The sequence below is a fragment of the Acipenser ruthenus genome, chromosome 20 (genome assembly GCF_902713425.1).
Source record: "Acipenser ruthenus chromosome 20, fAciRut3.2 maternal haplotype, whole genome shotgun sequence".
Lineage (NCBI taxonomy): Eukaryota > Metazoa > Chordata > Actinopteri > Acipenseriformes > Acipenseridae > Acipenser > Acipenser ruthenus.
In genome coordinates this window covers 27,048,020-27,061,404 of record NC_081208.1, presented here as the reverse complement: position 1 = coordinate 27,061,404, position 13,385 = coordinate 27,048,020, and the positions used below count along the sequence as shown (strand labels likewise).

The 13,385-nt window shown below is 37.4% G+C and overlaps 1 protein-coding gene across 2 annotated transcripts in view; it reads left to right on the top strand.

The window, feature by feature from the left end:
• The first annotated feature begins 4,678 nt into the window (after positions 1-4,678).
• The window catches only part of LOC117425861 (A disintegrin and metalloproteinase with thrombospondin motifs 18-like), a 51,620-nt gene continuing 42,913 nt past the window's right edge, over positions 4,679-13,385 (top strand). Inside the window, exons 1-3 of one of the 2 annotated variants that reach the window (XM_058993766.1) lie at positions 4,679-5,068; positions 5,217-5,295; positions 6,102-6,418. In XM_058993766.1, the coding sequence (XP_058849749.1) occupies positions 4,967-5,068; positions 5,217-5,295; positions 6,102-6,418 (498 nt within the window). In that variant the 5' untranslated portion in view covers positions 4,679-4,966. Of the gene's footprint in view, positions 5,069-5,216; positions 5,296-6,101; positions 6,419-13,385 lie in introns of those variants that run through there. The other variant, XM_058993767.1, reaches the window with a different exon arrangement.

Below are 13,385 nucleotides of genomic sequence, written 5' to 3'. Positions count from 1 at the left end.
GGAGTTGTATCTTACCTACAAAACAGATTTAAGAAAAGGTTACTATTCCTGGGCTTAAACATTAAACACATGTGGTATTACACTTATTATTCAACAAATTACCATTCATTCATTCTTGCATACGTCGCTATATATCTTCACTTGTTGCTTATTGTTAAACTATTTAAACTAATCTTTAAGTTAGCACGGCTTACAACACCTGGCTTTGAACATGTATTTGAAGTGTCTGTGGCATACGTTTTATTGTTTTTGAACAATTGCCTACCACTTTGGATGCTAAGGAGGACACTTAGCTATGCAATTTATCAAACCTCATGAAGGTGCAAGTAAGTCAACCTAAGAAGAAAAATAAAGGTCAACATGGTGTGCAGGTAGAATTAGGGACCTAATTTAAACTAGATGCCAATGTGATTACATTTAGAAAAACATGACCAGCAATCTTTCAGAATGAAAAGAGCAGGTCCGGGCAGCACTGACAGAACTGGATGTGGGAGAAGTGTATTCTGAAGATAAAGTTCACCTGGAAATGCACAGTAAGTGTAGTATGACGAGTCTCAGTGACCAAGGCAACAAACCAATGTCAGATGTCAGTATATACTTATGCACCATTTACATATAGAAAGAGAGCTTATGAGTTGGCCACAGCTTTTAAAAGACCATGTACAATACCATGTTAAGTTTATTATTTAAATATATTTTAAAAAAGAGTATAATTCGTTTGCTAGTTTTTAGGTTGTTTATTTTGTGTATTTTTCATTTACTGTGTATGATATATCCATATCTCTGTTTTGCATCTACCTCATGTATCCATGGTTGTGTTTTACTTTTCTGAAATGACTACTTGTAATGTGATTTCCTAATTTAACCAGCTTGATTTTAACAGAAACCTGTTAAGTTGATAAAAAAAAGTGAAATGCAAAAAAAGACAGCTGTACGGACAGCTGAATTCGTCAACACTGATCAATGCAACGACAACAAAACATAAAATCCATCTGATATATTGTAGCGATCTTGGTTAACGCAGGCAGGCGCATCACACAGGGTGAGGCAATCCACACACAGGCTGAGGACGGGCACGAACCGGCCCTCTGCCTGTGTGTGGATTGCCTCACCCTGTGTGATGCGCCTGTCTGCGTTATCGCTACATTGGTGTCAGAAATGGGATTATGTCACCTACCAGCCCTGCTGCTGCCTTCTCCTGTGCATGCTACAATATGATGGAATGTACAAAGCTTGAAGTTTTGAAAAAAAAAAAAAAAAAAAAAAAATTGCTATAGGTTTGGATGTCTGTGTGTCTATGGCTAATCTGTGCAAATACATGGCTGTCAGGCTGATTTCTTATCAGATACTTCCATCCTTGGCATGACTAAAGGGTTCAGTAGCAGCATGCTTGCCTGACACGTCATTAAAGTGTTCTGGAAATATATTGTATGCAGAGTGAACTGACACAGAGGTTAAAAGAGTAGCTGAAAGTGTAAGTAAGGAACATTGTTTGATTCAGTGAAATACAATGATCCCACATCTGTTACAGTAGACGCTTGTTTGAAGAAACATATCGGTACCCTTTTGCTATGTTGCTCCTAAGTGGCTGTTGGGGAGTGTTGTCTGACCAAAGGCAGCCTGCTTTTTTTGATACGTAAAACAGTTACAGTACACGCTATATTCTTATTCTCTAGTATATTTGTAAAATAACAGTCAGACTGAGACAATCTATAATTATAATAATGTGATTTATGTTTATTATTATAGCAACAGTTCTGCATTTGTAGCCTGTACTACCGTATTGCATCAAGAAAGCGGTATTACGTACTTGCCAACATTTGGAAACTGTTCAGCGGGACGCCCGTCTCTGGGTGGAGGGGGGAGGGGTGTCATGTGCATCATACACATGGGAGGAGTCATACGCAAAAAAAAAACACTTATTTAATAGACATATCCACCCCAACTCAACACGACCATCATGACAGTAAAAATACAGATAATGAAGCGTTCTTACCTTTGTATAAGTTAGTGATCAGCAGATGTGTCAGCCGCACGTAGAGCACAGCGTGTGGTTTTCACTAACTCTACTGTGCAGAATACTTTTTTTTTTTCTATGGGTAAATATCGGGACTTTCTTCCTATGCATTGGGACTCAGGACATTTGCTAGGAAATCGGGACTGTCCCGACCATGTAGGGACTGTTGGCATGTATGGTATTAATCGAGTTAACGTTATAAAAGCATCAAGTTTTAATTTTGGTCAGTGTGGTATTTCTTACTGATGCATTTCTTAGGTCTACTTGATTGGGGACACGCTTATGGTTACACTTAGTCACCAGGCTGTAGTAACTGAAACAGAAAATGACATACACAGTTAATTGAAACAAGAAGAAGAATACATTAGTTAAGATAACTGTGATATTTCATGTATGTACCAAGTTTCTTTAGGCAGAGCTATTGTTTAACACTACTGAATTTAAAGTACAGTAATTGCACAATGAATAGATTCTTCTAAATAAGGTTGGTTCCATATACAATGGCATTGTTTGTTCCCATAGAGATCGTATAAGATCGTCACAAGCAATGCCATATTGTTCCAGTAAAAACACAATGTACATTAGAGTCATTGTTTTAAATAGTAAGATAAGATGGATAGGTATACAGTAAGGCCGATGGGTTATACAAATTCACCACTCAAACCCTTTTCAGTGGCACTCCTACTTTGCACCTGGATAACAGCTGTCATGCTGAATTTAAACTTGATTAATTTGACTGCTGAGTTTACAGTCTTGATTTTGGGATGACGGCACCACGATGGGATGAATTTGTCTTTCATCACCACCTTGTTTGCTACCGGGCCATTAGAACAGTACAGACTGCAGCTGTTCCAGGCTCAGAAAATATGGGACCACTTTAGAAAGGAGGTAAAAATATAGCCATGCCTGCTGTTGTTAGTGCAGTTTCACAGCACTTTTTATGGCTTTTTACTTCACTATTTCACTATTTCTGAAAGGGATAGCTGCGCACTATCGACAGACAAAGGTATTTATATTTTTAAATCAGGGAGACCAAGGGGAAACTACAAGGGTGGAAATGGGGGAGGTGGCAGGTTGTAAATGAACAACCTTGTATGATGTCCCTCCTCCCAAACTAAAGTTTCAGTTTTAATTGCTCTCTTTTTTTTAACTCTTGTCTTGCAATGCTGATCTCAGGGACTTGAGACTTTATGGTGTGGTTTACTAGCTCTTCAAGTCCTTATCTGTATGGGAAAATAAATAAATAAAATTAAATACAGATATATGTAATAAAATATCTTTGTGTTGAACATTGTGCTTGCAGAATTAAGCATATTTAATAGCAAACTATAACACAATTACCAAGGCTGTAAATTCAGGGTTACCAGACGGTAACCAGTTTTCAGACTTATTGAATTATTAAATTGTTGGGGTTTTGCTATTAAGTATTGACATTTTTTTTTTTGTATCAGAGAGTGATCAGCAAGTTGACAGCAAACTAATATATAGGTTTGTGTTAGCACAATTCAAAACTAACATAAACAATTTTATGGGTTATTTGTTTGATAATTTTGATTATGTGTATATCATGTATTTTAATGGTAAGCTGATCTATTTTAACATGTTTTGATTAGATGACAATAGAAAGAAAACACCCCATTTTTAATTTTTTAATTATGACTGTGTTATTATATACTGTTATTTCAACGGCTACGGAGTTGCTAAGGCGTCAATGGATTGAACTTTTTTTTTTTAATAAAACGCCCCAGTTTTTCACTCTTAAAGCACAACTTTCAACACTATGAATTAAAACCATCTGGTAATACAGAGATGAGATGGTTACGTGTGGAATGAGATGCTGGGGAGCCTTCATGCAGAGAGACAGCTCCTCTTTGTAGTTCTGCAGTAGCTCTCAAACAGGTGCTCCTTGGACAGGCTGATAATATACAGACTATGTGTACAGATTGTTACTGGAGCCCCCAGGATATAAGACAGCAAACAATATTCTCAAGTCTAAGTAAACACGCTTGTCAAATCCTGCCTCTGAACATAAAAGTTACCCCTCTTACAAAAAAAGAGCAGTGCCAGCAATGACCACATAATGTAGTTTTAAATGGGGCTTTTGTGTCATAATCTGAATTGGTTATTGATGTCGTTTTTTCTAATACTTGTTCCTTGACATGCTGCAAGTTATCACTGTTTCTCTGTTTTACCGTATAATGTTGCTGGATGCCTGGGTCACTATGGCTAGTAACATCCCTCTCACGTTTTCTTTGGAAATCCGTGTTTTGGAAACCGGGGTTTCATTCACCGTGCTTATAATTTGGGGATCTCTCTTGTGATTGGCGCCTTGCCTTCCTACCTCCCTTAGGGGCTAGTTCAGCTTTTCAGTCGAGAGGGGTATTGCTGCAGAACACAGAGTCTAAACCTAAGGTTCGTGGGGTATTGGCAGTAACTTTAAATACACATAACAATAACCTAACCCTAAACCTAAGGTTCGTGGTATTTACCGTGCATCACCAATTAATTCTCACAGAGGGTAATCACTGTGTTCAGTGTTCACCCCCTCCCACACCCTGTTTAGGGTCACGTGGTAGCGGTGTTGCGGGTGAATGAAGCATGACGTATATTACGAGTTGCGCACGCAGCACTACCCTATGTGAGCTCCCTGTGGGAGCTACGCTGAGCGAGCCTTCGTTCTGCAGCTATATAGTCTTGGAGCAGTCTGAGCGCAAGCTGACTGTTAATGATCAGCAGTTGCAAAGCTAAATAAGCGCTGTAGTGGTAGACTTATACCTGCTGCTACCGTCACTTTTACAATTAAATGCAATGGATTTAAAGGACTTCAAATAAAGACCAAGCTGAGGCAAAAACTAATAAAATGTTTATCGATTGCATTCAGCGGTGTCGAGGTTTTTTTTTTTAGTTTTTAAGGAGAAGGTAACTGAAGAGGTGCTTGAATGAAAAAAAATGGATTGCCTTTTCCTTTTGCTGTGGACTTTACCTATCCCATTAGTCAGCAGCAGATCAATGACGTTTCTGTCAGCCCTGTGGTTTGGGAATGTTATGAAGGCAGGTGACCAAGTCATTTTTAGACTATTTTTTTTTATTATTAATTATTTTTTAAAGCAATACTGTGTCATTAATTTATCTCATACCTGTGCTGCTTGTGGCGTGTTACTGTGCTTTTTGTAATCAAGTCATGTTTGATATTTTGCAGACCTTGCAGATTTGTTGTTCCTATTCAGTATCGTCAGTAACAGGTACATTCACGAGTGACACCAGTGGACTGAATTATGGTTAGTATTTTTCTTTATTTTACTATGACATGAATACACTTTTTAAAGGTATTTATTGTGACTGGTACATAACAAATAATTTTCAGCAGCAACAACAACATTAATACTACTAATAATAATAATTAAGCCAGAGCAAAGAAAGTTTTTCAGCAGTCTTTTTTTTTGGGGGTGGGGGGAATAATTCTAAATGTAGTATTTTATCTGCTGAGACTCGTTCTCCAAGCAGGTATGCTGTCAGCTGAAATAAAGCGCACAGCCTCTCTTTCATCTCCGGCGTTCCGTCACAGACACTTTGTCAGCTGAGGGATTCCCTTTAACTGCTGCAGTTGCTGTCGCTGACTGCCAGACTGCCCTCACAAACTCACTCACCTCTCTATAAGCGCAGAAAAAGTGAGAAGACTTGATACTGCCATACAGTGTCTACTGTCTGTATATCCCGGGTGTGCCTTGTAGGAAACATGTTTTTAGCCACCACAGCTTTGAACTGAATAAGCTGACAGCGAGTACAAAGCCAACCGCTTAAACAGCAACAGTATATCTATGTGCAAGATATATCCTATATATTCTGTATATCTATCTATCTATTTATACACATACAGGTAATGTAATGTAATTAGGGGTAACCCCAATAAACATTAATGGTAATACCTGCAAAATCAAAAGTTGTACTGAGTACCTGTGTGCTAGAACACTAGCCATGTATTCTACAGAACCCACGTTGTTGAAAAAGGTGTTGCTAGAACTCAATATTCTTAGTGATAGACCAAAGACTGAATAATAAACTAATTATTGTTTTATCATTACAGATTATGCGTTTGTAACACCTGTAGAAGTAGACTCAGAGGGAGCTTATATTTCCCATGATATTGTGGGAAGCAGCAGAAAGAGGAGATCATTGCAGTATCCAAAGGACTCGCTGCACTACAGGCTGTCAGCATTTGGAAAAGAACTTAATTTAGATTTGAAGCCCTCTAATGTGTTAGCAAATGGGTTTACTGTCCAGACACTTGGGAAAGACAGTGCAACCTCATGGCAAGAGCCCCCAGTTGAAGATTGTTTTTATCAGGGATTTATAAGAAACCACAGCAGTTCATCGGCTGCGATATCAACATGTAAAGGCTTGGTAAGTTTTTCCATTTTGTAGTCCTCCTCTTTTCTGTGTCACTATAAAGACATGTTTAACTGTGTTGCAGGTCAATGAATGCATATCTTGCTAAGGGGAAGACCTAGACTTAACCAACTTGCCAGCGCTGCTGCATGGTGCATGTGTGTAGGAGATGCTAGTTAAAGCACTGATTTTCAAATAAGAGGTCAGACCTGTTAAACAACCCTTGTCCATTGACTCAAAATGGTCATCTAAGGTTTGCAATACATGAGTATTTAATTTATGCAGTATTGTTGTTGTTTGTAGTAAAATGTCACCAAACGTTCCCATTAAATATACACCCACTGGATTAGTACAATAACTGTACTGTATACTGTTGTCCTCCATTGGATTAGGTTACTGATGAAAATTACAGGGTGTGATTATGGTTTATAATTTGTATGAGGGCATGTTCCCAAGCCAGGTTGGAACCAGGTCCTAGACGTGAGGACCAGTGCCCTGTACAAGGACATTTGCCATCCATCCACATTGTTTATAACTTGTTAAAACAAGCACTTTACACCTTTATCTACTAGAATGACCTGCACCATAAAAGTGACTTTTCCCACTGTTTTCTACAAAGAGGAGGGCCTTCCCAGCAATGGGAAACCCACATTGATGGCACATGATACAGCATCCAAGGAAGCACTCTAAAGCTATGCCCCACCAGCTCCAACAGTCACACATCAACCTTGAACATTACACTGTGATAAAGTATACCTTGTGAATAGCCTCTATCCTCTTTTTTGAACTCTGTTCTTTTGTCCCCTGTTTTCGCCGCTTCCCTATCCCGCTTGTTCACCGCAATTAAACCAAAAGTGATGTTCCTCCTGCATGGATGGCAGCACTAATCTTTTTATTGTTCCTTTCATTAGTGGTAGCTTCTCTACAATAAAACAGCAGTGACCCATTCTTTCAATGTATGGAACAACACAATGTGATTTGGAAGCAATTGCATTTGAATAGACTGGAAGGACTCTTTGATCTTTTTTTCTGGATGACATAGGGGACTCAAGAGATCCAGTTGTCTGCTGTGTTGACTACCCACTTAGACGATTTCTTAATAGACAAAGGGAGAGGCTCAGTTTTAAATTGATCTCTGTTTTTTTTTCTCTGATGTCAGACTCAGTTGCAAAAAAATATAAACACTACACAAGCCTGACCAATTGAATTTAACTTGCAGTCTTTGTTCATGAGAGGTTTAAGATTAAATGCAAATGAGGGCTTCCTCTTGCTCCTTTGCATAGAGCTTTGTGGATGTCAGTTTGTTACTATAGGGGAGTCTAATTGTTTAAGAATGGTAATTCGGAATTTGGAATGATTTCCAACTAATGGTGGTTTCTTCTGTTCATTCTGTTATGTGAAGGCTGTTATGTTGGTCTAGATTTGACTGTTTGACTGCAGATTATCAGAGTAACTTTAGAAAGTACCAGTTGAATTAAGTATTGCATTTTCTTTGTGTAAGGTAAAGATGTGTATATATATATATATATATATATATATATAGAGAGAGAGAGGAGACTCTCTTGTGTAATTAAAAACAGTCATTTTTGTTGTACAACATTTTTATTCCATCGCTAATTAATGGTATTTACAAAGTTCACATTATAATAATTCAGATGGTGTCAGATAGTATTAAACCTGATTTCTGAGTCTGGAATTGAGGGCAATGTCAAATGGAATGAGTTATCTTATCAGAACTGGCCTCCAGACACTCCACAATATATCAATATTAGCAGTCTTTGTTGAATAAATAAGCATGGAGAAAGGATTATGTCTAGGACAGGACTTCAGGCTATTAGATGGACATTCGCAGGATGCTCGGTGCTAGCCTACATGTATCTAAGCAGGGTTCAAATGTAACATTGCTATTCAGAAATAGCATTTACATAACAAAGGGGCTCCATGTTTAAATCACCAACTTCACTTCATAGGAGAAACATTATTCTCATTAACATTATTTTAAGAAAGCCTCAGGAGATCTCTAGCCCACCAGGAAGATAACACCCTGTACTGTTAAACCTTACCCAGTGCTGCAACCCTGAACAGCCTGATTACCCTTTGCAAGATCTCTATGCAGTGACCGACGTCTTGAGTTGTGTCGCACATACTCTTGACCTTTCCCAAGCCCTCACCCACCATTTATATTACACACTACAAAGTTAATGCCTCCATTTAAAACAGTCATGTCCTCTAATCCACTTTAATAGATGATGCAGAAGTGTATCTTTTGGAGTTCTTTTCTGCATGCATTCATTCATGGACCTCCAGAACAATGAAAGTGACCTATGTTAACAGCAACTGTGAGGAAATCTTAAATGAATGCTTCACCAGTAGTGTGTTACTATAGTGAACAGAAATACCAAGTTTAACAGTATTAATTGGATAACCACATGCCAAAGTGAATGAATGATTGTGTACAAAATAAAAATTAATGAATGACAGAAATTGTACTGTAGCATTACCACAAATACCACAAATACTAGAGGTTCTGGTTTTTCTAGTCTCAGTTCACAAGTAGATGCTGTGACCATATTGTCCATGTAGAACTTTCTACCAACCAGGGCTCTATCCGCCAAGCAACCTCACTCATATATTTAATATAGAATGCTTTGAAATTCTATGTGAGCATAAAGATGACTAATTTTGTCTTCACAGATTTTTGTCATTTACTGTACCAAAAAACCCCCAAAAAACCATGATTCCTACAAGAACAGTTCGTTTTTGAAATGCACATTGCTGTTTTTGGTCTACTACCATTGATATCCTTTTATGTGTATCTTCAAGGGTTTATACAGCTTTAGTTTAGATTTTCTCTGGGAAAACAATTTGAAGAAAACAAAAGCTTCAAAGACAGGCGCTTGGTCTATTGTAACCTGTCTCGTTGCTTAACATTATGTGGAATCATAATATATCACAGGGCTGATGCTGTCAAAATGATCAATTACAGAATCAATTACTATTATTTCTCTAGAACAAGATACCACAAAGATGTGCATAATGTTTGTGGTGCAGTAATTACTTTTATCATGCGTTTTTGGTAATTTATGATTGAGGTGGAACTGGTATCATGAATTATGATCGGTGTACTCATGTCTTATGGATACTACAGCAGATGTAATAAACACTTAACTAGTGTGTGGCTGTGCTGTGTGAGCAAACACCCTTCATAGAACTGCAGAGCCTTCGTAGCACCAAACACTTGAAAGTTGTGTAACCTTGCCATACATTCTGCTTGTTTCCTTTAAATGATAAATGCACGTCCAGTTTTTCTGTCAATAGGAAAATGATTGCTTGTGTTCTTTAAACAGTACAATGTGCTGTATGAGTTTTGGAGTTGTCTCAGATGTGTAATGATAGAGGAAAGCAACCTTTTATGTTGTTGTCAAACTAGATGTGTAATTGAAGAAAGAAGGCAGCTCACTTAAGACTTCTAAAGTCTCAGTTCTTTGTTGTAAATCCTATTCATCTCCAAAAGGACTCCGTGTTTCAATTGTTAAAGTACAATTTGGAAATATTTTAAATGTAGCCATTTACCCACAGCAATTTTGGGAATCGATTTGAAAATTGATAGCAGTCTACCTCTTTTGAAAGGTTTGTTCAACAATTGTTGTGACGAACAATATTAAAATAATTACAAATATTATGTTTGATGATGTGTGTAGGTGAATCTGTCTTTCAAATAAGTGATATACCTCTTTCATGCATCTGTTGATCCAATAGCCAATTGCATTATTTAATATACTGTATGCAGTCTACCATGTGAACAATAACGCCAACTTTCCAGCTCTTTAATCCTTGTTATTCCCCATTATGTTTTAGTTTTTATCGCCATTTTAACATCACATCTGATAAACTATTTGAGAAACAGAGTTCATACTTACGGGATTAAACTCTTTGGGAGAAATGGGCTTGTTACCGTCATCTAAACCTCTGAATATGTGTGTTTGTGTGTGTGTGTGTGTGTGTGTGTGTGTGTGTGTCTGTGTGTGTGTGTGTGTGTGTGTGTGTGTGTGTGTGTGTGTGTGTGTGTGTGTGTGTGTGTGTGTGTTTGTGTTTGTGTGTGTGTGTGTGTGTGTGTGTGTGTGTGTGTGTGTGTGTGTGTGTGTGTTTGTATATATTTGTATGACCTTATTTTTATCTTTTGAAATAACATTCACATTACAATGACACTTTGTTTTTGTAAATTTGATATCCTTATCAGTATAATTGGAATAAAACCGTTTCGAAAAACCGAAAGCATGTCAAGAGGACAGGTATGTTTCATAATAATAATAATAATAATAATAATAATAATAATAATAATAATAATAATAATAATAATAATAATATTCACATTTTTTGTTCTATTTTGTGTTCTAAAGAATACAACAAGCTGTGGTAAAATTCCGCTTAAAGTGTTAATCATATTGTTAGTTTAGTCAGTCCTGAAAACTAAGAGATTGACTTCTGATATAACCCTACTGGGGTCTTCAAACATATCTTTCACTTGGTTCTGTTTTTCCACTCCCTTTCCCAGATCAGAGTTTGAGACCCATCAGTGTCCATGCAGGAGGCTGAGGTGTGGTGTTCGCACCTTCTCTGCCACTGAACTTTTGGCTTTCAGCTGCCAAAGCAATGAAGTGTTTTTGAAGAGTGTTTGTTTATTGCTGCTAATATGAAGTGCAGAAACCTTAACAGTTGTAATTCCAGCTTGGTTACAGATTCCAGCCGTATGCTAGAAAATGCCAAGCTTGCCTTGTGCGTCTGGTTAAACACGACCTCTCAGAATCTGTGTGAGGTTTGTCGGTGTAGGATGGAATTGCTGTTTTTACCATTGCTGGATCTGTCTGCTTGCATTTTAAAATAAATATTCCAGTCTAATATTTCCGCACACTCAAGTGCTTTATAAACCCATTAGTTTAAATACATGCACAGGGAGTTATATTAAATAACATTGATTGTCTAGTGGCGTAATACAGTACAAATGCAGCTTGTGACACAGCCATTGTGTAACATGATCTGAACATATTACACAGTGCTGTTTTACAATGGATGTAAATGTACAGGTATGCAAGGTACAGGTATCAGTTTATTAAAATTCAAAATCTCACATAAGCAGAGGTTGTTACCCCAGAAGAATGTCTGAAGAGAATCAGCACAGTACAAGATCATTCTCAGCCTGGTGTGTACACTGGGCAGTGGTACCTGCTGGAGCTTATTTTTATGGAAGCTTAGTAAAACCATATATTTGTATATGTGGGGTTTTCCTTGTGGACCTACATGCATGCTTTTTGCAGATACATTGGTGTGGTTTAGGAGTCACTCAGTTATAAGACTTTGTAAGATGCCATTTTCACCTCTGTCATTTATGGGGCAGTAAATTAAAAGCCTTTGTAGTTAAGAAAAAAAATGCTTATTGTTCATTTTACAGTCCATTTTGGTGCATAGACAATAGCTACACTCATTGCAAATTATGCAGGATCTGGTGTCTTAGCTCGGATCCCAGTTGGCTATGTCAATGAACCTGATGGAATCTCATTCCCACACTTTTCTTCCAAATTACAAGGCAGATTATACTTAAGTACCATAATAAGGTCAGTCAGAGGTGTTATGTCTGGGCAAAGGCTCTGACCTACAGTTGTAGTCTTCATCTGTTCCATCTCTTTCAGTAAATATGGGTTTGTGTGAGTGTCTGTCCTCCTCAGGCACTGTAAAGTCACACTGTTTTAGAATTCAATGCTGCAGTGTATTAAAGGTTATTCTCAAAGCATAGATTGATAATACAGAAATGGATAGGGAAATTATCCATGTTCATTTAAAGGCTATAGAAGAACTTGGTCTGTGTGTGATATTGTTTTGCATATCCCATATCTATTATACAACTGAAAAGCCTTGTAATACGTTTTTTTTTAATGGTACAGCATACTGTTTTAAACATATGTGAGGGAAGTTAAACAATACTGTGGAATCACCCAAATCAATCAATTGTATATACAGTATATACAGTACACATGCATTCTTAACAAAATATCTAGGTTGTTATACAAAACCCCAGTTATACCCTGTAGGTTTTCTTATAGAAGGAACATTTAACAAATTTCTTGGAAATAACTGAAAGTATGGATTATTGAAGGAATTCTTGCACCACACACAGGATATCTATAACTCTCCCTTTATCCTTCCAAAAGAATCTTTAACACTCAAGTGTGTTACTCAAGGATTGTTACCAATTACATCTAACCACGCACATTATTATATCATTCAAATTGTATTTAAGGATTCCACTACTATTCCTTAATTACTTTTTCAAGAGGACTATTACTGCCAACATATTAACTAGGCTTATCACAGCCTTGGTGACACAATAGGCATTTTAAAAACACTGTCCGGTAATTGAGAAACATCTGTGAATCCATTTATTGTAAATGAGGTAAAAGCTGAGAAAACTATAACACATAATAACATGCTGTACATATTCGTGGATTGTAGGACATATTTGAAAAAGTCATCTGCTTAGACACTTGGCATCTGTCTCTGCCACCCAGCCTGTAAAGTAGGTTTCAACCAATAAAACAGCAGTCCCGTCCTGTAATCTACAGTAGTGCTGGACAGCTTGCACTTGGGGTCTCATTAAACAAGCAGTGGTGTGGCCAGTGGCATTGCCCAACAACTCTGATGTCTAGCTTTTCTACAAATTCATGGCAGTTAAGTCTTTAGTTTGAACCCATACACATACAGAGTAAATAATCAATCTAGTTAGGCTAGTACTGTGTTTTTTTGTTTGTTTGTTTGTTTTTTAAACAATTGTTTCCCCCAAATTAATCTAACTTGTGAACAGCAATGTATAATAAAACAAATATGTTTAGTTGGAAGAAAAGACCTCTGTGAATCATTTCCCTGCTGTTGAACAGCAGATACAATGATTTAAAGTCTCATGCAAAGCACTGCTGAAAGAACAGTATTT